The sequence below is a fragment of the Dicentrarchus labrax genome, unplaced genomic scaffold (genome assembly GCF_905237075.1).
Source record: "Dicentrarchus labrax unplaced genomic scaffold, dlabrax2021, whole genome shotgun sequence".
In the NCBI taxonomy this organism is placed as follows: domain Eukaryota; kingdom Metazoa; phylum Chordata; class Actinopteri; family Moronidae; genus Dicentrarchus; species Dicentrarchus labrax.
The window spans coordinates 1931416-1958131 of record NW_026136721.1 but is presented as its reverse complement, the minus strand read 5'-3'; the positions used below and the strand labels follow the sequence as shown (position 1 = coordinate 1958131).

General features: G+C 40.7%; 1 protein-coding gene and 1 long non-coding RNA gene across 9 annotated transcripts in view; both read right to left on the bottom strand.

Annotated features, from left to right (window-relative positions):
- epb41l3a (erythrocyte membrane protein band 4.1-like 3a) overlaps positions 1–26716 on the bottom strand; it is a 52365-nt gene that overhangs the window by 24723 nt on the left and 926 nt on the right. For 7 of the 8 annotated variants that reach the window (XM_051384930.1, XM_051384928.1, XM_051384932.1 and 4 more), the window contains exons 2-9: positions 22721–22820; positions 22457–22636; positions 22105–22209; positions 21986–22028; positions 21590–21665; positions 21383–21504; positions 20729–20825; positions 20557–20644 (exon numbers count right to left, since the gene is read on the bottom strand). In XM_051384930.1, the coding sequence (XP_051240890.1) occupies positions 20557–20644; positions 20729–20825; positions 21383–21504; positions 21590–21665; positions 21986–22028; positions 22105–22209; positions 22457–22636; positions 22721–22810 (801 nt within the window). In that variant the 5' untranslated portion in view covers positions 22811–22820. Of the gene's footprint in view, positions 1–20556; positions 20645–20728; positions 20826–21382; positions 21505–21589; positions 21666–21985; positions 22029–22104; positions 22210–22456; positions 22637–22720; positions 22821–25017; positions 25147–26716 lie in introns of those variants that run through there. The other variant, XM_051384929.1, reaches the window with a different exon arrangement.
- Positions 768–11457, bottom strand: LOC127354779 (uncharacterized). The gene is made up of 3 exons (XR_007881622.1): positions 11367–11457; positions 2306–3747; positions 768–2139 (listed from the first exon to the last, which is right to left on the bottom strand). It is a non-coding gene; the product is annotated as an uncharacterized LOC127354779 (long non-coding RNA).

Here is a 26716-nt window from a genome sequence, read left to right as displayed (position 1 = left end):
CTGTCTGTCTGTCTGTCTCTCTCACACCCACCTAGAGCCGGGGTCTGTCCTAGGTTTCTGCCTCTGAAAAGGCAGTTTTTCCTTGCTGACGTCGCCAAGGTCTTGCTCATGGTGGGAACTGTTGGGTCTCTGTAAATAATGTTATAAGGAGTTCGGTCTAGACCTGCTCTATTTGAAAAGTGTCCTGAGATAACTTCTGTTATGAAGTGGCGCTCTACAAATTAAATTGAATTGAATTGAATTTAATTTAATGGAATTTAATTGAAGGCTGGCCCGTGTGGTCCGATCCAACAGATGAGCTACTGTAGCTCAAACTGCTGAAACAGTTAATGCTGGTTCTGATAGAAAGGGGTCAGAACACAGTGCAGAGCAGTCTGTTGGTCTGGGACAAGTCAGGGAGTCCAGTGCTCATAATGTCAGTGCTGATCGATGCAAATGTTTTATATAATCTGGGATATTTACACTGGTATGGCAGGAAAACAGGATCAGTTTATCCGAGTCTTTAAAGTGTGTTACACCTGCACTCTTGCTAATGTCCAGCAGGGGGCAACTCCACTCTAATAGTATTAGTCTTAGGGAGATTTATGAGCTCAGTAAACAGTTTCCTGATGAGTGTATGGTCTCAGTCTCTTGTTTGAGTCTTCTTCCATACAGCATGATGTTCGTTTAGTAACTGACGGTCCCCTTTAGAGTAAAATAGACCATAAAGCAGGGTATGCTTTAGGGCGGGGCTACCTTGTGATTGACAGCTCATTCTCAGTGAGTCCATCCAGCTCAATGCACCAAACTCAGATCAAACTGTCAAACAGTGCTGATCAGATATGGATCCAGATTCTGTTGTTGACTATTTCTCTCCTCAAATCTGTTCACAAACACATTTTATTGTTTATCTGGAATACCAGACCCTGTGTGAGCAGGCGAACCGCCATTGTTTCCAAACCAAGAGCAGCCAATGAGAGCAGCTCAACTCGCAGTACGTCACCGCTGATGGCTGCAAAAGAATAACATGGAGACGAACATAAAGCCCAACTGGAGGCTTCAAAATAGCCCACAAACTATAGGTAATTACATTTCTAAATTGAAACTCATATGGTGGTGGCAGGGTGGTGTGGGCTGTACTGTCTGTAGAGTCTGATGGCCTGGGGGTAGAAACGGTTAGTACACTCCTGTAACGCCGGCCTGAGGGCAGGAGTGTGGAATGTGTTGCAGAGGTGGGAGTAAGTCACACATGTGCAAGTCTCAGGTAAGTCTCAAGTCTTAACCTTCAAGTCTCAAGCAAGTCCCAAGTCATTTCTCAAGCAAGTCCCAAGTCATTTTTGTGAGAGTAAAGTCAAGTCAAATCATAGAAATATAATAAGCTGGATGACAACCGTCTTAAAGTGCTGGACTTTAATTTACAACAAATATTTCAACATATAACAAAAAACATTGCATCAAAGAATGAACTTGAACAAGTAAACCTTAAATGTAACCTAGTGTTTGTGTTATGATTAAGCATGTGTGCATGTGCGTGTGTGTGTGCATGCATGTGAGAGTGGATAGTGGAGTGTGTGTGCATGTGTGTCAGAGAGAGAGATATAGAAACAATGTAATTAGGCCTAGTATTTGTGAATGTGTGTGTGTGTGTATGTATGAGGAGTGCGTGTGTGTGTGTGTGTGTGTGTGTGTGTGTGTGTGTGCGTGTGTGTGCATGTGAGTGTATAGGAGTGTGTGTGCATGTGTGTCAGAGAGAGAAGGGGTGAAAAGCCATTTACAAAACATTGCATTTGCAAAACATCAAATGTGACAGAACTTTGTCAGTCAGTTGTGAGCGATGGGGTTGCATTATTATCCCGCCATGGCTGAATACGCGCTCAACAGGTGCCCTTGATACAGGAACTGCCAAAACCCTTACCGCCACCTTGAACAAAGAGGGGAGGGTGTGCCTGTTCATGGCCCAAACCTGAAGGGCATTCTGTCCATCTCAAACATCCAGGTAGTGGTTCAGCCGAATATGGGGGCTAGAACCTGAATCTTACTTCTGCTTCTTGTGGTATGCTGAGAACAGTCCAGACTGATGCTCTGTCTCTTCTGTTCTGGTTTGGTCCTCCTCCTAACAGGGGGTTGGGGTGGTCTTGCAAGCCTCTTTGAGAATCAAATCTGGTGAGTAAAGGCAAAAAGAGTCATCAGGAAAGACAAAGTTGAATACTGAGTACCAGTAACAACCATGTAATGACAATCTGTATTAGTATGAACCAACACCACCACCCAAACCCTACTTATGACATGGTTGACTTTACATTTGATTGATAAAACTGTTACATACCTTTTATCATCATTGGCACAGCCTGCTTGGTGTTTTCAGGGACAAAAACATCATGGGTCAACCACATGCTGCCAAATGAAGGATCCAGTAGAGCAGCCTTTAGGTATAGAGGGTCAGAGAAGGGCACTGACTGCCTGCCAGATGATTCTTCTGCCATCTGCACATTCACAATGATCCCTCCGAACCGTCTTTGGAGTGATGTTTGTAGGCTACAGATCAGACCCCCCATGTAGCACATGTTCCCTTTTTCATTTTCCAGGTGGTGATTAAGAGAAAGGACACAGGGTACCACAGCACTTATGGTCACTTTTTTTTTTCCTGCGTGAGATCTGTGGCTTCCGCAAAAGGCTGAAGGATGTACACAAGTTCTTGAATCTGATTCCACTCTCTTGCTATGAATACCGTGTCCTTGTGTCCCGAATTATCAAGAAGTGTAGAAAGCTTTAGGTGATCACAGCTGAGCATTGCTTTTAGTTGCCTAAAAGTGGAATTCCAGCACGTCGCAACACACGCAGGGTTAACCAAACTCCCTCTCAAAAATGTCCTTGAGTGAGCAGCTTGTATGGAGAATGTGGCTCAACGTGGAGGCTTTCGCAATGGCCGCATTAACAATTCTGGTCTCTTTCAGGCCATCTCTTACAACCAATTGAAGAGTATGTGCAAAACACTGCATTCGTGTCTGAGACTTTGCTGTGAAAAATTGGTCAACCCTCTCTTGCTCCTCTGGTGATAAGTCATTCCATATATCAGAATCATCAAGGTCATCGTCATCCTCTTCGTCCTCTTGACCTGGGAAGCACGTACTGAAGGCCTTTTTCATGTTCGTGGCGTTATCTCAAATAATGTGGTCCAACTTCTTCTTCATGTTGTACTCTTTAAAGTATTTTATATATATATTTGGCTTTTATTTGACAGGAAAGGGGGGCAGAGAGAGAGGGTATGACACGCAGCAAAGGGCCACAGGTCGGATTCAAACCTTGGGCTGCTGCAGCAAGTACTGAGCCACGGTACATGGGTCACCAGCTCTACCAGCTGAGCTAACCGGGCGCCCCTTCATGTTGTTCTCTTCACATATCTGTTCAAACTCCTCGCAAATTCTTTCTCCAGTATGAGCACCTCTGAAGCGGTTGCATGCAAGTAAGGCTGATTTCAAGACAAGTGAGTCATCGGCAGGATTCAGCCAATGTGCTGTCACTCCCAGAAACCCCCTCATCTTCCGGTCTGACCATATGTCTACAGTCATCAACACACTATCTGCATTTGCTAGGTCTGATTTTAGCTTCATCTGTCTCTCAGCCACTACCTCATCCAGCTTTGTGGTTATTGTTCTTCAATCACTGTTATGCAGATGATACGCAGTTATATCTATCTATCAAGCCCGATGAAATTAATCAATTATCTAAATTACAAACATGTCTTAAGGACATAAAATCCTGGATGAGCTGCAATTTTCTGATGTTAAACTCAGAAAAAAACAAAATTCTTGTTCTTGGCCCTAGAAACCTTAGAGACTCACTGTCTAAAGATATAGTTACTCTAGACAGCATTAACTTGGCCTCTAGCACCACTGTCAGGAATCTTGGAGTTATCTTTGTCAGGATTTGTCTTTTAACTCCCACATGAAGCAGACCTCTAGGACTGCCTTCTTTAATTTACGTTATATTACAAAAATTAGATACATACTATCACAGACAGATGCAGAAAAACTAATCCATGCATTTGTTACTTCAAGGCTGGATTACTGCAACTCTTTATTATCAGGTTGCCCCAATAAGTCCATTAAAACGCTCCAATTAATTCAGAACGCTGCAGCACGAGTACTGACAAGAACTAGAAAAAGAGATCACATCACATACTTGTGGTTCCTATAGTCTCTAAAAGTAGAACAGGAGCCAGAGCCTTCAGTTACCAAGCTCCTCTCCTGTGGAACCAGCTTCCAGTTGTGGTTCGGGAGGCAGACACCCTCTCCACATTCAATAGTAGGCTTAAGACGTTCCTATTTGATAAAGCTTATAGTTAGGGATGGATCAGGTGAGTCCTGAACCATCCCTTAGTTATGCTGCTATAGGCCTAGACTATCGGGGGATTTCCCATGGTGCAATGAGCTCCTCCCTTCCTCTCATTCATGTCCCATTAATGCATGTTACTAACTTCACTTCTTCCCCGGAGTTCTTGTGCTTTCTCGTCTCGCAGGTTCTTATCGATCCTGGTGGAGCCTCCTGCCATGGTCCCGCTAGATTGCCATTGCCAATACTGTTGTTGCTGTGCACCTGTCTGTCTGTCTGTCTGTCTCGCTCCCTCTCTTTCACCCAAACTGGTCGAGACAGACGACCACCCACCTAGAGCCGGAGGATCTGTCCTAGGTTTCTGCCTTTTAACAGGCAGTTTTTCCTTGCCCTTGTCGCCAAGTGCTTGCTCATGGTGGTACTGTTGGGTCTCTGTAAATAATGTTTTAAAGAGTTCGATCTAGACCTACTCTATTTGAAAAGTGTCCTGAGATAACTTCTGTTATGAATTGGCGCTTTACAAATAAAATTGAATTGAATTGAATTGAATTGAATTGAATTAAATTGAATTGAATTGAACTCACAGGGGAGTACCTGCTGTCCACTATGGATAAAAACTGCTGAAAGCTTCCATGTTCAACAATGAATAAACGCAGGTTGCAATCAACGATGAGTTCCGAGAGGATCGAACTTGTGATGGCTCTCTGCTGTGGGTGGTTGTAACTGTAAAGAACAGTTCTTGCAGTGATGAACTGTGAGATCTGTGGTTGACTGAGGTCAGATGTTTCTTTTGTACGGGTGTACTTTTCAAATCTAGACAGAGGGGAGAGAAAGACAAAAAAAAGGACTTAGCTCATGTTTTCATTGCATAGTATTCCATTAAATACATAGGTAACATTGCAATTAAAATATCTTTTTAATTAATTAAATTAAATTAAATTAAAGATGTTAACATTTGAAAATGTTGTCCATGCTTCTCTACTAAGCTGTCATCTCTAATTTCTCATTAGATATACAGCCCCTCACTGTTATGTGGACATCTACAGTATGTGGTAAAGTAAAACCATAGACTATAAATGAGTGCATGAATAATGTCACTGTCTGTCAAACATGAAACTAGAGTTGCAGTGAGCATCCTAGGACCCCTAGGAAGGGTAGGCTATGTTGATTCACTGTACATTGTACTAGGGCTGCAACTAACGATTATTTTAGTTGTTGACTAAACTACCAATTATTTTATGTGTGCATGTGCATAAGGTGTGAGTGGACGAGCAAGAGTGAGCGAGCAGGCGGGAGCACGGATGCAGGATGTATTTATATAAAAGAAAACGAAAATCTATTTGGGTTTGATTTGCTTGTAGGTTGGTAGGCTAATATAAAGACACACGTACATTCATGATCATATTTGACTGATGAAACTATCGGGAGGTCTCCGACGATATGTTACAAATCACTACGACTAAGACAAATAACTTTCCGTTGCAAATAAAAGCTCTGTGAGTTATCAGTTCAACTCGTGAACTTACCTATCTGTACATATCTGGAGTACATGGCACAACAGCACCAACAAGCAACACAAGCACCCTGTGTTTGAGGCACTCATGCATCGCTGTAGTGCTGCCATGATATTTACAGTATGTGATCATACAGTGGGGTTTTTTTCCCGCCGCGCAGGATCTTTACGCGGGACTAATCTTTGCAACCCTACATTGTACACTCAATTAGTGCATGTCCTCTTCAATATTTAATGCTCTTTGCCATAACATAAACTATACTAAAACTTTGAAACCATCTTTCATTTACTACCGTACTGTTAGCTGTGGGAAAGCGAGGGAGGAGAATGTGTGCTTTTACCAAAGAGAGAGACCCCTTGCTAGCACTATGCCACTACATTGACTTGAATGATAGGTAACATTGTTTAGCACGATAGTCTCACAATTTAAAACTAAAACGTAAACATGAATTAAAACTTGATGTGGTCTGTAATGCAAACAGTAATCTCTTGACACTTTTGACTTATGGAGATTGGCACGTTAGCTAACGTCAGGTTAAAAAGAATGCTATAGCTAGCTATATTACTTACTTTTCCTTCTGAAATGCCGAATGAAATTCGACGTGGTGCTGGAGGTGTCCGAAATTTTGGCACTGCAGACCTTGCACACGGCTTTTCTTCTTTTGTTTTTGTTGGTAAAGTCTCTGAACCCAAATTTTATGATTTTGGGAACCGCTGCTGCTGCAGCAGCGCCTTCCAGTTCCATCTTCCAAGTGCGCCGCTGCTGTCAGTGATAGGTGCGTCACTGTACGTTAGATTACAGGTTGCAATATTTTTGATAATTCACATATTAATAAAGACAGCAATGACTTGTCGAGTCATTTCATGCAAGTCTAAGTCAAGTCTCAAGTCATGAATAGCAAGTCAAAGTCTAGTCAAGTCTTTTATCACTGTTAATCAAGCAAGTCACAAGTCTTCAATCTGGCGACTTAAGTCTGACTTGAGTCCAGTCATTCGACCCGAGTCCCCCATCTCTGCTGTGTTGTTGGTGTGTATTGTCCTTTATGATGTTGTGGGCCCTCCTGATGACCCTGGTTGTGTAGATGTCCTGTAGTGATGGGAAGGCTGCTCCAGAGATGAATTGTGCAGTTTTTATTACACGCTGGAGAGGCTTCCTGTCCTTTTAATGTCTGTCGTGACTATCTTTTCAAAACACAAGGGTGGTAGAAAAAGGTGCACAAGCAACAGCGATAACCACAGCCTTGAGAGGATTGTGAAGCCATTCAAGAATTTGGGGGAGATTCACAAGGAGTGGACTAAGGCTGGAGTGAGCCACCACGCACAGACGTATCCAGGACATGGGCTACAACTGTCGCATTTCTTGTGTCAAGCCACTCCTGAACCAGAGACAACATCAGAAGTATCTTACCTGGCAATTACCTTTTTTAGTTTACCTAAGGAGAAAAAGGACTGGACTATTGCTCAGTGGTCCAAAGGTTCGTTTCAGATTAAAGTCAATTTTGCATTTCATTTGGAAATCAAGGTCCCAGAGTCTAGAGGAAGAGTGGAGAGGCACAGAATCCAAGTTGCTTGAAGCCCAGTGTGAAGTTTCCACAGTCAGTGATTGGGGTGCCATGTCATCTGCTGGTGTTGGTCCACTGCGTTTTATCAAGTCCAAAGTCAACGCAGCCATCTACCAGGAATTTAATGCTTCCTTCTGCTGACAAGCTTTATGGAGAGGCTAATTTCATTTAATAGCAGGACTTGGCACCTACCCACACTGCCAAAAGTACCAATACCTGGTTTAATGACCATGGAATTACTGTGCTTGATTGGTCAGCAAACTCGCCTGACCTGAACCCCATAGAGAATCTATGGGGTATTATCAAGAGGAAGATGAGACACCAGACCCAACAATGCAGATGAGCTGAAGGCTGCTATCAGAGCAAACTGGGCTCCATAACACCTCAGCAGTGCGACAGGCTGATCGCCTCCATGCCACGCCGCATTGATGCAGTTATTCATGCAAAAGGAGGCCCAACCAAGTATTGAGTGCATATATATATGAACATACTTTTGAGTAGGCCAACATTTCTGTGTTAAAAATCCTTTTTTATTGGTCTTATGTAATATTCTAATTTTCTGAGTTCTGAATTTTGGGTTTTCATTAGCTATAAGCCATAATCATTAAAATTAAAAGAAATACAGGCTTGAAATATTTCACTCTGTGTGTAATGAATCTATATATGAGTTTCACTTTTTCAATTGAATTATTTAAATGAACCTTTTCACAATAATTTAATTTATTGAGATGCACCTGTAATGACGTTCTGACTCCTCCCAGTTGACAGGAGGAACCATGGAGAGGTGAACATAATGGTTTCTGAGCTCAAAAAGAAGAATAAATAAATGAAACACTGAATAGCGACATCCACAACAATGACATGTGGATGTTAAACTCACACATAAAAACATACAGGACACAGTCTTACCTCTGACTTAGCTGAAGGCAAGCAATCAAAGCGGCTTCCTACCATCTACTCCATTCAGACAGACAGACAGGTAAACAGACAGACAGACAGACAAAACAAAAAGAAAAGGACAGCTGGTCTAAAATGTCAAGTTTAGCACTCACAGATATAATACTAACAGTGTTATTGGATACACTGACTGTAGTCTAATGACAGCAGTACTGAGCTCCAACCAGGATGGATATACACTCTGAACGTCAACCAGATCTAACATCTTGTGTCTGTAACTTCACTTCACTTCACTGTCTTTGTCTGTTCTCCCACCAGTTTTATTTGTCTGCCCCACCCTGATTAGTTTCACCTGTGTGTAGTTATCCTCCTCTCGTCAGTGTATGTAGTCTGTGTTTTTTTTTGTTTCATTGTTACTTTGTCTTTGCATGTTTTCCAGTGTTTTTGGACTTTCTGTTTGTGATATAGATTCTGGATTTATTGTCTTTTGAACTTGTTGGCCTTCTTGGTTTTGACTTTTAATCTGCATTATCCGTAAACTCCCTCCCTTTGTTTAAATAAACCATTGAGGTGATCCCGTCTGCCTGCTGCTGTCCAATCCCTCCTGTTCCTTGTTACTCTGTATGATTTGTGACACATAAGGACCAGGACTTGCGGCATTGCGAGTATGTAGGCTTCAGCCTTTCTGCCAGAAAATGCTTCCCGCAAAAAGTGGAATTTACTGATGTCTACAAACGACCGTTACCCAGAGTATGAAGCCAAAGCTAACATTACTACAAAGCTTGTGGAATATTATTAAGGACAATATTGTCATATTATGGTTTTAACTAGTTAATGTTAGCTTGCTTGCTGTCACAGACAAATTGCTAGCTAGCTAATGTAACAATATCGTTAGCTATACACCATACCCTATCATTTATTGTTGGCTAAAGGTTGACTAAGAATAGCTGGGGAAGCTAACTTTAGTCAACTAACATATCCACTCAGATGCTAGCGATAATGTCAGCAAGCAAGTTAGCTAAGCTTAGTGAGCCTACAACCCAGTGAATAACGTTATCCAGCGCTGGCTTCCCCGCCATGCCAGCCGACAACGTAAACAAACGTCATGTCACTGTTCTGGCCAATGACTATGATGGCGCGAGTGTTAAAGTTAGCTTAGCACCACTAGCTACTGCACAACTGTCTCTGTCTGATAACAGTTAGGCTCCGCCCACAAAATACATCATTACTGTTTACAAACCCAAAAGAGGTCTATGGCAGGGGTGCAGGGATGGAGTAAGTATTTTAATGTTGTTACACCAACTGCCCCTTTCTCCTTAAAGTTGTAGAGGCTGATGATCCTCATCAAATCAGATAAAGTAATTATTGTAGGTGATTTTAATATTCATGTGGATGTTGACAATGACAGCCTTAGTAATGCATTTATATCATTAATAGACTCAATTGGCTTCTGTCAGAGTGTAAATAAACCAACTCATTGTTTTAATCACACTCTTGACCTTGTTTTATCCTATGGCATTGATATTGAACATTTAATAGTCTTCCCACATAATCCTTTCCTATCTGACCATTATTTAGTAACTTTTGAATTCATACTATTAGATTATAAGCCATTAGGCAAAACTTCCTACAGCAGATGTCTATCTGACAGTGCTGTAGCTAAATTTAAGGAGGAGATTCCTTCAGTGTTTAATTCAATGCCATGTCTGAATTTAACAGAGTCCTATAACAACTTTAGTCCCTCTGAAATTGATAATCTTGTCGATAGTGCTACAGGCTCACTACGATCAACATTAGACTCTATCACTCCTATAAAAAGGAAATTATTAAAACATAGGAGACTAGCACCGTGGTATAACCACCAAACCCGCCAGTTAAAACAAATAGCTAGGAAATCTGAAAGGAAATGGCGCTCTTCCAAATTATCAGAATATCGCTCAAATTGGCAAGATGATCTTAAGATTTATAGAAAGGCCCTCCGTAATGCCAGAGGAGCCTATTACTCAGCACTAATAGAAGAAAATAAGAACAACCCTAGGTTCCTCTTCAGCACTGTAGCCAGGCTGACAGAGAGTCACAGCTCTATCGAGCCACATATCCCCATAAACTTAAGTAGCAATGACTTCATGAGCTTCTTCTATAATAAAATTATTACTATTAGAGAAAAAATTAATCACCAACTGCCATCAACGGTTATCAGTGGCTCTCCAAGTTCAGGGACTTCTGTCAATGTAAACTTAGATGTATATTTAGACTGTTTTTCTGCTATCGATCTTCATCAGTTAACTTCAATCATTTCTTCATCGAAGCCATCAACCTGTCTGTTAGACCCGATCCCAACTAGGCTGCTTAAAGAAGTTGTTCCCTTAATTGGCACTTCTTTACTGGATATGATTAATCTTTCTTTATTATCAGGATATGTACCACAGTCCTTTAAAGTAGCTGTTATTAAACCCCCTTCTTAAAAAGTCCACTCTTGACCCAGGGGTTTTAGCCAACTATAGACCGATTTCTAACCTCCCGTTCCTCTCTAAGATTCTGGAGAAAGTAGTCGCCAAAGAGTTGTGTGACTTTCTACATAACAATAGTTTATTTGAGGATTTTCAGTCAGGATTTAGAGTTCATCATAGCACAGAGACAGCTCTGGTTAAAGTTAATAATGACCTTCTGACTGCTTCTGACAATGGACTTGTCTCTGTACTTGTATTATTAGATCTTAGTGCTGCATTTGACACCATTGACCATGATATTCTTTTACAGAGACTTGAGCATCAAATTGGCATTAAAGGAACTGCCCTAACCTGGTTTAAGTCATACTTATCAGATCGTTCTCAGTTTGTACATGTTAACGATGAATCCTCCATAAATACTAAAGTTAGTCATGGAGTTCCACAAGGTTCTGTACTTGGACCAATACTATTTACTTTATATATGCTCCCTTTAGGCAACATTATTAGGAATCACTCCATTAACTTTCACTGTTATGCAGATGATACGCAGTTATATCTATCAATCAAACCCAATGAAATTAATCAATTATCTAAATTACAAACATGTCTTAAGGACATAAAATCCTGGATGACCTGCAATTTTCTGATGTTAAACTCAGAAAAAAACGAAATTCTTGTTCTTGGCCCCAAAAACCTTAGAGACTCATTGTCTAAAGATATAGTCACTCTAGATGGCATTAACTTGGCCTCTAGCACCACTGTCAGGAATCTTGGAGTTATCTTTGATCAGGATTTGTCATTTAACTCCCACATAAAGCAGACCTCTAGGACTGCCTTCTTTCATTTACGTAATATTAGAAAAATTAGACACATACTATCACAGACAGATGCAGAAAAACTAATCCATGCATTTGTTACTTCAAGGCTAGATTACTGCAACTCTTTATTATCAGGTTGCCCCAATAAGTCCATTAAAACACTCCAATTAATTCAGAACGCTGCAGCACGAGTACTGACAGGAACTAGAAAAAGAGATCACATCTCTCCTGTACTAGCTACTCTGCATTGGCTCCCTATAAAATGTAGAATTGAATTTAAAATCCTCCTCCTCACCTATAAAGCTCTTCATGGTCAGGCCCCTTCATATCTTAAAGAGCTCATAGTACCCTATTACCCCACTAGAACACTACGTTCTCTGAATGCTGGGCTACTTGTGGTTCCTATAGTCTCTAAAAAGTAGAACAGGAGCCAGAGCCTTCAGTTACCAAGCTCCTCTCCTGTGGAACCAGCTTCCAGTTGTGGTTCGGGAGGCAGACACCCTCACCACATTCAAGAGTAGGCTTAAGACATTCCTCTTTGATAAAGCTTATAGTTAGGGCTGGATCAGGTGAGTCCTGAACCATCCCTTAGTTATGCTGCTATAGGCCTAGACTATCGGGGGATTTCCCATGGTGCACTGAGCTACTCTCTTCCTCTCTCTTTCTGCACTCATTCATGTCCCTTTAATGCATGTTACTAACTCCACTTCTTCCCCGGAGTTCTTGTGCTTTCTCGTCTCGCAGGTTCTCATGGATCCTGGTGGAGCCTCCTGCCATGGTCCTGCTTGACTGCCATTGCCAATACTGTTGTTGCTGTGCACCTGTCTGTCTGTCTGTCGCTCTCTCTCTCTCTCTCTCTCTCTCTCTCTCACCCCAACTGGTCGAGACAGACGACCACCCACCTAGAGCCGGAGGATCTGTCCTAGGTTTCTGCCTTTTAACAGGCAGTTTTTCGGTTCGAGTTCGGTCTAGACCTGCTCTATTTGAAAAGTGTCCTGAGATAACTTCTGTTATGAATTGGCGCTATACAAATAAAATTGAATTGAATTGAATTGAATTGAATTGAATTGAATTGAAAATCAAACCAGGTCTCATCAATGATGCAGACATCCCTGAAGTCCCTCTCCATTATGCATTAAGCATGTAGTGCGTCTACTTTATTGTGGAGAGGCCTTATATTTGACAGGAAGATGTAGGGAAGAGGTCTGAAGGATCATCTTGTCAGCCTGTTGCAGCCTGTACCCCTTGTCCTCTACCTCTGTCACTCAATCAAATATCCAACAGGAGGACAGCAGCTGGTTGAAGAAGACCAGAGTGGTAGCAGTTGTCGTCCCGTCTGTAGGTAAGTACAGTGCTGCAGAGGACTACCGGTCATAGTAAAAACTGTCACCAATAATCCATTTAATCTAAAATATGATCCAGATTCAGATTCAGAGGTAGACCACTTTAAACAACAGAAACCAGAAAGCCCAATAATAGACAGGAGAGAACCTGATGGGACACACAGACTGTCATCACTAACACGCTCAGTTCAGACTTGCATACTCTTCTGTTCACCAGGTGTACTCAGAACCCGGTCTGCACCATATTACCCCATTATTCCCACTGTCTGTGTACCTGGCCAGTAACTAATGTGTCTCTAATGGCTCCTTTTGTTTTTCCTCCAATCAGCAACCTCTGATGCCAACAGACTGAACTAACTCATTAAGAAGGCAGAGTCTGTTGTTGGCTTGAAGCTTGTCACCCTGAAGAAGGTGGTGGAGGAGAGGATGCAGGCAAAACTGCTGGCAATCATGGCCAATCCCTCCCACCCCCTCCACACAAGACTGGACAAGCTAAAGAGCAGCTTCAGCAACAGACTCATTCAACCACGCTGCTCTAAGGAACGATATAGAAAATTGTTCCTCCCCACTGTTATAAGACTGTATAACTCATCTGCCTCTGTCAGATCCACAATCACAGAACTGGACTAAATCTACCTGTGAAACATATACTTCATCATATACTATCATATGTGATATGTGTTAATATAAACCATGTTGATATTATCAACATATCATGTTTATACAATATATTCTTATGATATTAATAATATTATATTGTTATTATTATTATTATTATTATTATTATTATTATTATATAACAATATGTAAGATATTATCTATTGTATGTATATCTTCTTGTATAGTCCAGTATCTATTATACATATGCTATATATCATATCATATCTTGTCTATATATATATATGTGTACATATTATATATATATTGTGTATATATATTACAGTATGTATGTATGCACACCTTGCACAGGCTGAATATATGACACATGTTTACATTATATCAATATTAATGTATAATATCTATGTGTATACATGTATATCTGTTCAGTGATCATATTATATATACATATTATTATTATATTATTATTAATATCATGATTATATACTGTTATTATTATATACTGTTATTAACAATAACACTACCATCATGTCATCAGTACTATTACCACCATCTTGCAACTACAAACTAAAAACTTTGCACCTTACCTACCTATTTATCTTTTTTTTTATCTTTTCTAAGTATTTTATTCTATTGTTGTATTTTATTCTATTGTATTTGATTGTATTTTATTGTACCTAGCTGCTATGACAACCCAATTTCCCTTTGGGGATTAATAAAGCCTATCTATCTATCTATCTATCTATCTATCTATCTATCTATCTATCTATCTATCTCTGTGGCTGCAAATGAATCCAACGCTGAAGTACCAAAACCCTGCAGTTCCTTTAACGTCCACTAGTGGCTCCAACATTGAGTCAGTCTCCATAAGGCTTCGTGTTAAAATGTAGAAATAAACACAACTCCCAACTTTAAATTCAAGTTTTGCATAATTAAGGGCGTGGCGGTGGTTGCGTGACAGATGGGTGCCATCACAGGCGGCTGTTTTCAGTAACCAGGCTTCATTCAGCCTCAACACTCCACACTCCACCTTCGTGGACATTTTTGGATTAGCCAGGAGCCAGTGGTTGCCAAGATTGCGACATCCAGAGCCCACCACAATAAGTACGTTAAGTCCCCTTCAAACTAACTGCTTTTATTTTACTAATCAAACACTGGGTGACTTATGGGTTTGTTTTTAGAGTATTGGAGGCTTTCTAAATCCTTCCAATATGTCACTGTGTTATGTGATTGATCTGCGATCAGCGTGATCGGAGGGATCCTGTCAGACCTGCTGCTGATTCATTTCTGACTGACAGGAAGTAGAGCTTCACTCTGTGTGTGACTTTGACTGAATCAATGGATAAGAACCATGATGGAAAAATCTTTACCTTCACCCTGAACACACACACACACACACACACACACACACACACACACACACACACACACAGATGATTGATTGTGGACAGGAAGTGGGTCATGTATTAGTGATTGATGAGTAGCAGAGTGAACATCAGCAGCACTGATATGCTCACTGTAGTTTTATAAATATGTTATAATGTATATAATATTTATGTTTAAAATAACTTAAAACATTGTCAAAAACAGAGTTACAAGCTATTTGAGGGTAAATTGAAGTAAATGGATTCTATGGTTCTATGGTTGTTGGTTCGATCCCCAGCTCCTCTTGCTGCATGTCAAAGTATCCTTGAGCAAGATACTGAACCCCAAATTGCTCCGGATGCTGTGTCAGTGGTTGTGAATGTGAATGAATGAGTGGGTGGAAGACTAGAAAGGAAACTATTTACCATTTGCCATATTGTCCAGAGGAGGAGAAGCACTGTTCGACTGTGGGGATAATACATATTTTAAAGGTTTACTGCAGTGAGACACAATACTTACAATGCTGGCAGAGAGACCGTTTTGGACCCCAGCAGCAGTCTGGATTGAGTGATAATATTATGGTAACGTCTTCAACTCAGCGTTGAAGAATTTGTCTACGGGTGATGGGATCAGTCTCTGTCAGGGAATGCAGCGGGCTCAGGTTTAAAGCTAGAGTGAATATACCTGTATCATATTAACCCTTTAGGCGGCAGGTTTTATTTTTAAAAATACTAGATTTTGACACCTACATTTCAGAAGGCTCTGGCCTGAAAGTGGTTTGAGATAGAGACAAAGTGTAAATGAGACAAATATTGAGAATGACCTAAAGTTTATCTAGGGAGTACATTTTCCCATCTAATTTTATGACGTCATATGGTGGCGGCCATATTGGATTATGTAATTTCCATGAAATACCTGATATTTTGAAAGAGAGTTGAATTTATTTCACCAGATTCACCCCCCTCCATCCATTTGTTATGTTGTCCACATATCAAATGAACTCGGAAAAAGTAAATTATAAGCCAACAGTCATAAACTAGAACTATTACTACACCACAAAACTCATGTAAATGATTTTTTAAAATCATTTTATCATTATAATATGATAATAATAATAACAGTAGGCGTCTTTTAGCTGCAGAGGCCTAATCTGTGCCCATCTATCCAGATAAAAGTTTGTAGTATTTGTAGAGTGTGGAACCTCTCATTGCAAGGCACAGTACAGAGACAATATGAACAATATTGAGATCCCACAACATAGCCTAAACAAATGGACAGGCACACTGCTGCGTCGCATGGCTGCACCACTGCCGCGCGCGGACGCACCGTGACCGGCACGGTAGAAACAGTGAACACTAACGCTGGTCCCAGCGCTATTCCCACCCCCGCTATGTCTACCACATCCATTAGCTCCCCTACTGATACTACAAGTTCGTGTATCATTTCCACTCCCACCTATGTTGGGCAAAGGGTCGTGTGTTTGTGCTTGTGTGTTTTCCTCTCTTTGCCCGGCAGCGCCATTGCAAAGACGCACCGTGACTAGCACGCTCACTAATCGACCGACCACCATCTCCCAAAGGTAGATTTTCCCCTTCAGAATCAGAATCAGCGAATAGGAGACCCATCACTTCCCTAAGCGTCAACTTTTTGCTTGCCATTTCGTTTATTATATTATATTATTATAGTCACAGCTCTATTGAGCCACATATCCCCATAAACTTAAGTAGCAATGACTTCATGAGCTTCTTCAATAATAAAATTATTACTATTAGAGAGAAAATTAATCACCAACTGCCATCAACAGTTATCAGTGGCTCTCCAAGTTAAGGGACTTCTGTCAATGTAAACTTAGATATATATTTAGACTGTTTTTCTGCTATCGATCTTCATCAGTTAACTTCAATAATTTCTTCATCGAAGCCATCAACCTGTCTGTTAGACCCGATCCCAACTAGGCTGCTTAAAGAAGTTGTTCCCTTAATTGGCACTTCTTTACTGGATATGATTAATCTTTCTTTATTATCAGGATATGTACCACAGTCCTTTAAAGTAGCTGTAATTAAACCCCTTCTTAAAAAGCCCACTCTTGACCCAGGGGTTTTAGCCAACTATAGACCTATTTCTAACCTCCCCTTCCTCTCTAAGATTCTGGAGAAAGTAGTCGCCAAAGAGTTGTGTGACTTTCTACATAACAATAGTTTATTTGAGGATTTTCAGTCAGGATTTAGAGTTCATCACAGCACAGAGACAGCTCTGGTTAAAGTTAATAATGACCTTCTGATTGCTTCTGACAATGGAATTGTCTCTGTACTTGTATTATTAGATCTTAGTGCTGCATTTGACACCATTGACCATAATATTCTTTTACAGAGACTTGAGCATCAAATTGGCATTAAAGGAACCGCACTGAGCTGGTTTAAGTCATATTTATCAGATCGCTCGCAGTTGGTACATGTTAACGATGAATCTTCAATAAATACTACAGTTAGTCATGGAGTTCCACAAGGTTCTGTACTTGGACCAATACTATTTACTTTATATATGCTCCCTTTAGGCAACATTATTAGGAATCACTCCATTAACTTTCACTGTTATGCAGATGATACGCAGTTATATCTATCAATCAAGCCTGATGAAATTAATCAATTATCTAAATTACAAACATGTCTTAAGGACATAAAATCCTGGATGAGCTGCAATTTTCTGATGTTAAACTCAGAAAAAAACAAAATTCTTGTTCTTGGCCCCAGAAACCTTAGAGACTCACTGTCTAAAGATTTAGTTACTCTAGATGGCATTACCTTGGCCTCTAGCACCACTGTCAGGAATCTTGGAGTTATCTTTGATCAGGATTTGTCATTTAACTCCCACATAAAGCAGACCTCTAGGACTGCCTTCTTTCATTTACGTAATATTAGAAAAATTAGACACATACTATCACAGACAGATGCAGAAAAACTAATCTATGCATTTCTTACTTCAAGGCTGGATTACTGCAACTCTTTATTATCAGGCTGCCCCAATAAGTCCATTAAAACGCTCCAATTAATTCAGAACGCTGCAGCACAAGTACTGACAGGAACTAGAAAAAGAGATCACATCTCTCCTGTACTAGCTTCTCTGCATTGGCTCCCTGTAAAATGTAGAATAGAATTTAAAATCCTCCTCCTCACCTATAAAGCTCTTCATGGTCAGGCCCCTTCATATCTTAAAGAGCTCATAGTACCCTATTACCCCACTAGAACACTACGTTCTCTGAATGCTGGGCTACTTGTGGTTCCTATAGTCTCTAAAAGTAGAACAGGAGCCAGAGCCTTCAGTTACCAAGCTCCTCTCCTGTGGAATCAGCTTCCAGTTGTGGTTCGGGAGGCAGACACCCTCACCACATTCAAGAGTAGGCTTAAGACATTCCTCTTTGATAAAGCTTATAGTTAGGGCTGGATCAGGTGAGTCCTGAACCATCCCTTAGTTATGCTGCTATAGGCCTAGACTATCGGGGGATTTCCCATGGTGCACTGAGCTCCTCCCTTCCTCTCTCTTTCTGCTCTCATTCATGTTCCATTAATGCATGTTACTAACTTCACTTCTTCCCCGGAGTTCTTGTGCTTTCTCGTCTTGCAGGTTCTTGTCGATCCTGGTGGAGCCTCCTGCCATGGTCCTGCTAGATTGCCATTGCCAATACTGTTGTTGCTGTGCACCTGTCTGTCTGTCTGTCTGTCTGTCTGTCTGTCTGTCTCTCGCTCTCTCTCTCTGTCTCTCAGGCAGTTTTTCCTTGCCCTTGTCGCCAAGTGCTTGCTCATGGTGGTACTGTTGGGTCTCTGTAATTAATGTTTTAAAGAGTTCGGTCTAGACTTGCTCAATTTGAAAAGTGTCCTGAGATAACTTCTGTTATGAATTGGCGCTATACAAATAAAATTGAATTGAATTGAATTGAATTGAATTAATTTCGTCTCAATAACTCCTAAATCCAGCAATACCGCTTCAGCATAAATAGCACCGTGGCACACTATTTCCGGTTTCTCACCCAACAGTTTGGATGGGACTTCCTCGAACATTTTACATTATTTCAGTATTTCTGAGCTAAGGTCTAAGTACGGGATGTCTGCCAACTAGTGGAGGGGAGTATGAACGAGATATAACATTTGGAGTAAATGGTAAATGGACCTGTACCTGTAGAGCCCTTCTACTCCTCCGACCACTCAAAGCACTTTTACACTACGTGCCACATTCACCCTTTCACACACATTCACTCAGTGATGGCAAAGTCCAGGGAGCAATTTGGGGTTCAGTATCTTGCTCAAGGATACTTCGACATGTGACACCAGGAACCGGGGATCAAACCCACAACCTTCCGATTAAGGAACGATCCGCTCTGCCTCTGAGCCACAGCCGCCCAAAACACAGCTGTTTGATTCAGTACCGCGTCGTGTCGCAATTTTGCAACTTTGGCACTTAAAGGGTTAAACTATAAGACCTATAATGCTAGCTTCGAGAATGCAGCTAAATAATGCTTCAAAGGTAGAATATATTTTGCCGATGTAAAAACTAGCATGGCTATTTTCAAAGGTTTCTTAACCTCTGACCTCAAGATATCTGAATGAAAATGGGTTCTACGGGAACCCACAAGTATCCCCTTTACAGACATTTGCACCCTTGCTAATCCCATGCAGTTTTTTGTTTGCAGTATGAAAGTGTTTCTGCATGCTGGGGTCCATATACAGTATTGAACTGTATTAATTTTGTATGACTGCAAAGATGAAACTGTTGTGGAGTCAATGAGTCCAACTGTTTTTGTGCTTTCTCGTCTTGCAGGTTCTCATGGATTCTGGTTGTGCCTGCTGCCAATATTATTATTATTGTTGTTGTTGTTGTTATTGTTATTCATCATTCTCCATCACCATAATCGGCAGCAATTTATTTCTACTAGTATAGTTGTTGCTGTCTCTGTCCTTCTGTCAGTACCCCTCTACCCCCCCCAGAAACCAGATACTCAACATCTATAACAGGCCTGACATCACAAATAATAAATATGAAACAACTGACCAATGATGTTTCCTCCAGCAGCTGTCATTTTGAATCCCATCCAATGACATGAATCCACTGTGGTCTGTATGAAATGTCCAAACGGTCCAAAACGTTTGAACACAACAAACTCGACGTGTTCCACCTCCATCCTCATCATTATAATGGTTGCTTTCAGCTACCTGCTCAGAAGTAGCTGCTGCTCCTTGCTAACAGTTTCACCTGTTGGCTAGTAGAGCTGACAGCAGGACTCAGACAAGGAGGGTTGAGTTATTGAGTGAGCAGAAGATTTCTCCTCTGCTCTCTGGACTTTGTTTTACATTTTGATGTTATGGGAAACAATTCGATACACAGAAAAGCAGCAGAGAGGCAGTAAGCTTTTAAAACTCCCGGTGTGGTACTATTTGCACCCAATCGAACACAGACTGGTCTGAGTCTGACAAACAAACTTATAACTGAATAACAAAATTAATGTTCAGTCAAGCAGTTTGGGCCAAAGGTGGGCCCCTTTGCAACTGAGAACTGTGGACCTGAAATTATTTTTAAAAAAAACTACCGACAATGGATCCCATAGTGAATATATTTGTCAACTAACTGTGGGACTACTGGTACCAGTTCCTAACAGTAACAGTAGGTTAACGGTTATCTCTGTGTTACCTTTGCGTGATGAAGGTCGACTCCGTACATGGAAAGTTTCTTTACGTTGTCCAGGAAGTGCATTTCTGCCTCAGCTGGTGTCATTCCTCTAAAGACACAATCACACAGCGTCTGAGCAGCTGCTGCTTTCTGTTTGATTGACTGCATATTGAAATCTGTTTCATATGTTCACCTGTAGGATTTATGAAGCTCCATGATCTTCTCCTCCATTTCTTTTGTTTGATTTGGAGCAAAACACAGTTCACTGATGTAATCTGATCCGCACTCATCTGAGAAAGACAGACAGGTGGTCAGAGACAGACAGGTCATATGAAGCAGACAGACAAGAAAATAACAGTCAAAGTTGACTTACTAGCATTTCATCCAAGCTTTTAACTGTATCTCAGTTATCACAGTTCAGTATGGGGTGATTTGATGAGACCTGATCAGCATTTATACTGTAATCACATTACATTAAATCAAACAATGCTGTCGTTACTTGCAAGTTCTTTTATTATCTGAAACATGGGCTGCAAATGAATGTTTGAAATCCTGACCGTTTTCTTTCAAGAAAGCAACACCATCTAGTAAAGTAAATTTATTACTTTACTTTATAGAGGTAATGAGTAATGTGTGATATATTACTTTTACGAGTAATGTGTGATGCATTACTTTATTAAGGTAACGAGTAACGACCCCAACATGTAATAGGGTATAGTAGGGTATAATAGAGTATAACTAGGTATAATAGGGATTAATGGGGTATAGTAGAGTGTAGTATGGTATAATAGAGCATAATAGGGTATACAAGGGTATAATAGGGTTTTAGGCCAGTAGAGTACAGTACCAGGATCGTAGTCTCCGAGCTCTGATTGGACAGTGTAGGAACCTAGGCCTGTGTGAGTCGCAAATGAACATGGAAGACGACCGGAAACTATATCCTGTCTGAGCTGGAGACACAGGAAGTACCTGCAGGCAGACAGGAAGAGGGCACCTGTCTCAGGTGTGCAAACAGGTAAGTGTTAAGCTTTGAATGACAGGTGAGGGAGAGTACCTGGTGATGTCCTCAGAGAGCTGGGCGGGGTCAGGAGGGTAAAACTTGACGTTAAAAGAGAAATTCCATGGAACACCTAAGAGACAGAGAGGAGGGAATCATTTTAGTCAGACATTTAACCTTAATTAACCAGTTAACCAGTGACCTGAACTAACCAGATAAACAGTTTACCAGTTAACAGATAAGTTCACTAACAACAACATTTAACACATTTCCCCTGGGGATCAATAAAGTATTTCTGATTCTGATTCTGAACTAACCAGTTAACCTGAACTATCCAACCAGTAAACCAGTAAACTGAGGTAACCTGTTAACCGGTTAGTGTATTTTCTGCTGGTCTTAAATCTGCTGACAAATCAAGATCAACATATGATGGCCAGCCCCCTCTCTACTGACCTCTGACCTGCTTCTTCATCTCCTTTGCCGGATCCAACCAGTTCTACAAGACAACAGGGTAGAAGTCAGAGACAGACAGACAGACAGACAGACAGACGGACAGACAGACAGACAGGTACCTTGTTGTTGTCAGCGTCTCTGAAGGACAGAGCGAAGTAGTCTCTCTCAAGCAGGTTGATGTGTTCACAGACCTTCTCAAACAGCTGAAGACCACGAGCTCGTTTCTGAGAGAGTGAACAGTTCATGTTCCACTTTAATTCCAGCTATTGATTTTGCTTTATATCTATCTATCTATCTATCTATCTATCTATCTATCTCATCTGTGTCCAGCAGTTTAACCTGTCTTTGCCTGTCTCACCTGTGTCCAGCAGTCTCACCTGTCTCTCCTGTCTTTGTCTGTCTCACCTGTCTCACCTGTCTTTGTCTGTCTCACCTGTCATTGTCTGTCTCATCTGTGTCCATCAGTCTCACCTCCACAGTGCAGGTGAACAGTGAGCCATCCAGCAGGGTCACTTTGGTCTGCATCGTCCTGAAGCTCAGTGGGTTTCTGGCCGGAGAGCGAGCGATCCAACTGCTCGACGACAGGTGACTTGTCGAGTCCTCGGCCAATGAGCTCTGAGCTTGGCTCTGGGTCGGCCCGCCCTCCGCTCCCTTAGGACACAGAGAGTGATGTGACAAGTCAGATTCCTAATTAATAATCTCTTTATTGATTGTTTCATTGTGGGTGTTTTTTACCTGTTTAGGTGTAGAGTGGGAGGCGGCTTCAGGGAAAGACTCTCCTTCTTTGGGCTGGGCCTCCTGTGGCTCACCTGCCTCTGTCGTCATGGTGATTCACCTGAAAGACAATGATGACACAGTTACCATGGAGATCTGTACTCCTGTAACTGTACCTCCGCTATTTGTACCTACACCTAAACTTAAACTTTGGTTTGTTAACTTTAGCTCATTAACTTTAGTCCTTTAAAGCTTCTGTATGTAACCTTAATCTAACTGTAGTTAGTAACAGCGCCACTAGTGGCCGTTCAGTGAACTGCAGTCACTGTCCAGTCATAACATAACATACTACAACATGATACTACATGATACAACATAATACTACACTACTGGGCAGCTGTGGTGCAGAGGCAGAGTGGGTCGCCCCCTAATCGGAAGATTGTTCGTTCGATCCCCGGCTCCTGGTGCCACGTGTCAAAATATCCTTGAGCAAGCTACAGAACTCCGAATTGCTCCCGATGCCGTGCATCGGTGTGTGAATGTGTATGTATGCGTTAGTTTCTGTTCGATGGGCTTTGAGTGTGAAAGGGTGAATGTGGCATGTAGTGTAAAAGCGCTTTGAGTGGTTGGAAGACTAGAAAGGCACTATACAAGTACAGGTCCATTTTACCATCCTTTTTTTTTTTACATAATATTACTACAATATGATACAACATAATACTACATAATACTACTACAACATAATATTACATAATACTACTACAACATAATACTACATAATTACATAATACTACTACAATATGATATAACATAATACTACATAATACTACTACAACAACATAATACTACATAATACTACTACAACATAATACTACATAATATTACTACAACATAATACTACTACAACATAATACTACATAATACTACTACAACATAATACTACTAAAACATAATACTACATAATATTACGAAGCAGCAGCAGATCTGATTTCAGAGTCATATTTGAATGCAGCATCAGGCACTGTCTGATGATGTCATCAATCTGAACCCTGTGGTTAACATCTGTTGACCCATCCAGCTGTCAGGTGAAGGGTTGCCATGGTAACACAAAGGGTGGGGGGGGCAGAGAGAAAGGGATTTGGGTCGAGAGATCTAATGTAATCTGGTTCAGACAGACAAGGACGATGATGACGATGATGATGATGATGATGATGATGAGGGTAAGAGGAGGATGTGAACCCAGTTATTATCAATAATGATATTAGTAATAATTGATTGGGTTGGTGTTGTTTGCTGTGCTGTGCTGCTGTAACAGCGATCAATAAAGTCTGATCACATCTGATCACGTGATCTGCTCCTGTTAGTCACAGATGATCAATCAATCAGTGAACTGTGCTCGGATATCACAGGACACTGTAAAATATTAAATACTATTATATAATTGTTGTAAACCACAAATAAACTTCGCAAACCCAGTGACAATACCACCAACTCATTCACAACTGATAAATGCAACTCCTATCTTTCATTTTTTCAGACCAAAATTGACACCATTTACAACAACCTGTCCTCATCTCCTGCCCCTACTGTCTGCACTCCCACTCCATCATTTGCTCCTCCCCCCTACACCTCTCAGCCCCTGTCTCAGTTCTCCCCTGTGTCGCCAGGGGAGCTGTCCAGAATCTTGACAGGGATGAAAACATCTACATGTGTCCTGGACCCCATCCCATCCCACCTCATCAAGGACTGTTTACTGTTTCTCCACACTCATCACAGAAATCATCAACTCCTCTCTCAGTTTTGGCTCAATCCCCCATTCACTCAAACTGGCTGCTGTCACCCCCATCCTCAAAAAACCTGGACTCAATCCCGAAATCATTTCAAACTTTCAGCCCATCTCCAATCTCCTCTTTCTGTCCAAGATACTGGAATGCACTGTCGCCAAACAACTCAAAACCCACCTCTGCTCAAATGACCTGTTCGAACCATTTCAATCCGGCTTCCGTTCACAGCACAGCACTGAAACAGCCCTTCTCAAAGTCACTAACGATACCCTCTTCTCCACAGACTCTGGTCACCTCAGCATCCTCGTCCTCCTGGACCTCACTGCAGCTTTTGACACCATCAATCACACCATTCTTCTTTCCCTCCTCGATTCTTCCCTCAGCATCACCGGCACCGCCCTCTCCTGGCTCCAATCTTATCTCACCGACAGAAAACAGTTCATCCACATCAACAACTGCACCTCCTACACCGCTCCGCTGTCCCAAGGCGTCCCCCAGGGCTCGGTGCTTAGTCCTCTCCTCTTCATACTCTACCTGCTTCCCCTTGACAACATCATTCGCCACCGTGGTCTCAACTTTCACTGGTATGCTGATGACGTCCAGCTTTCCATCTCCACCAAATCCATCACCTCCGCCCACTCACTCCACTCTCTCCAACTGCCTCACTGACATTAAATCCTGGATGCACACCAACTTCCTTAAAGTTAACTGCAACAAAAAAAACATGATCATCATCGGCCCTAAAACCATTGCTAAAACCATTCACAGTTCCTCCCTCACTGTCGACACCTCCACCCTGTCTCCATCCACTCACAGTCGCAACCTCTGGGTCATCTTTGACAATAACCTCTCCTTTGAACACCACATAAACCAAATCACCAGAACGGCCTTTCTTCACCTCAAAAACATAGCCCGACTCCGCCCATCGCTCTCCTTCTCTGCTGCAGAAACCCTCATCCACATCCTGTACTGCACACCATCCAAAACCTTAAATAAACTACATCCAGAACTCTGCTGCTCGTCTGCTCACCCACACCCGCACCCGTGACCACATTACCCCTGTCCTCCAGAACCTCCACTGGCTCCCGGTCCCACAACATATTAAGTTCAAAATCCTCCTCCTCACACACAAAGCACTCCATAACCAGGCCCCTTCCTACCTCACTGACCTGCTACAGGTGAGCTTTTAAAGTTTAGCTTAGTCTGATGTGTATTTAGTGTTTTACTATTTGATGTTGTTTTGCTGCTTTTATGGTTTTTATGTAAAGTGTCTTTGAGTATTTAGAAAAGCGCTTCTAAATAAAATGTATTATTATTATTATTATTATTAATATTATCATTATTATATAATATAATATAATAAAAAATAAAGTATAATATAGATTATACATAATGTCTACAATATAAATTATATATAAAGTATAATATACATTATATAGAAAGTATATAATATAGATTTAGACATTATGTGATATAGATAATATATAAAGTATAATATACATTATATGTAATGTCTATAATATAGACTTAGACATTATGTGATATAGATTATATATAAAGTATAATATACATTATATATAATGTCTATAATATAGATTTTATATAATGTCTATAATATAGATTATATATAATGTCTATAATATAGATTATATATGTGTATAATCTATATATATACTTATGTTATATACATTATATGAATATATATTATACTTAATATCAGATCTATAAAGTATAATGTGTGTATTTAAATATATAATGTCTAAGTACATATTACTTTTATCTTATTTTGATGTTTATTTTGAGAGGGACAAAGCAAGTTATTAGACATATATATTAGCTCTAATATCTATGAATATTATACTTTTGAAAGTTAGCTATTCGACGTATATTAGTTAGTTATTATCTCTGTCAGCTGGAGGTTAATTAGTGAGAGATAAAACACATACATGTTTTATTATTATTATTATTATTATTGGAGATAAATTAGTAATATTTCTGTCAGCTGGAGGTTAATTAGTGAGAGATAAAACACATACATGTTATTATTATTATTATTATTATTGGAGATATATTAGTAATATTTCTGTCAGCTGGAGGTTAATTAGTGAGAGATAAAACACATATATTATTATTATTATTATTATTATTATTATTATTATTATTATTATTGGAGATATATTAGTAATATCTCTGTCAGCTGGAGGTTAATTAGTGAGAGATAAAACACATATAT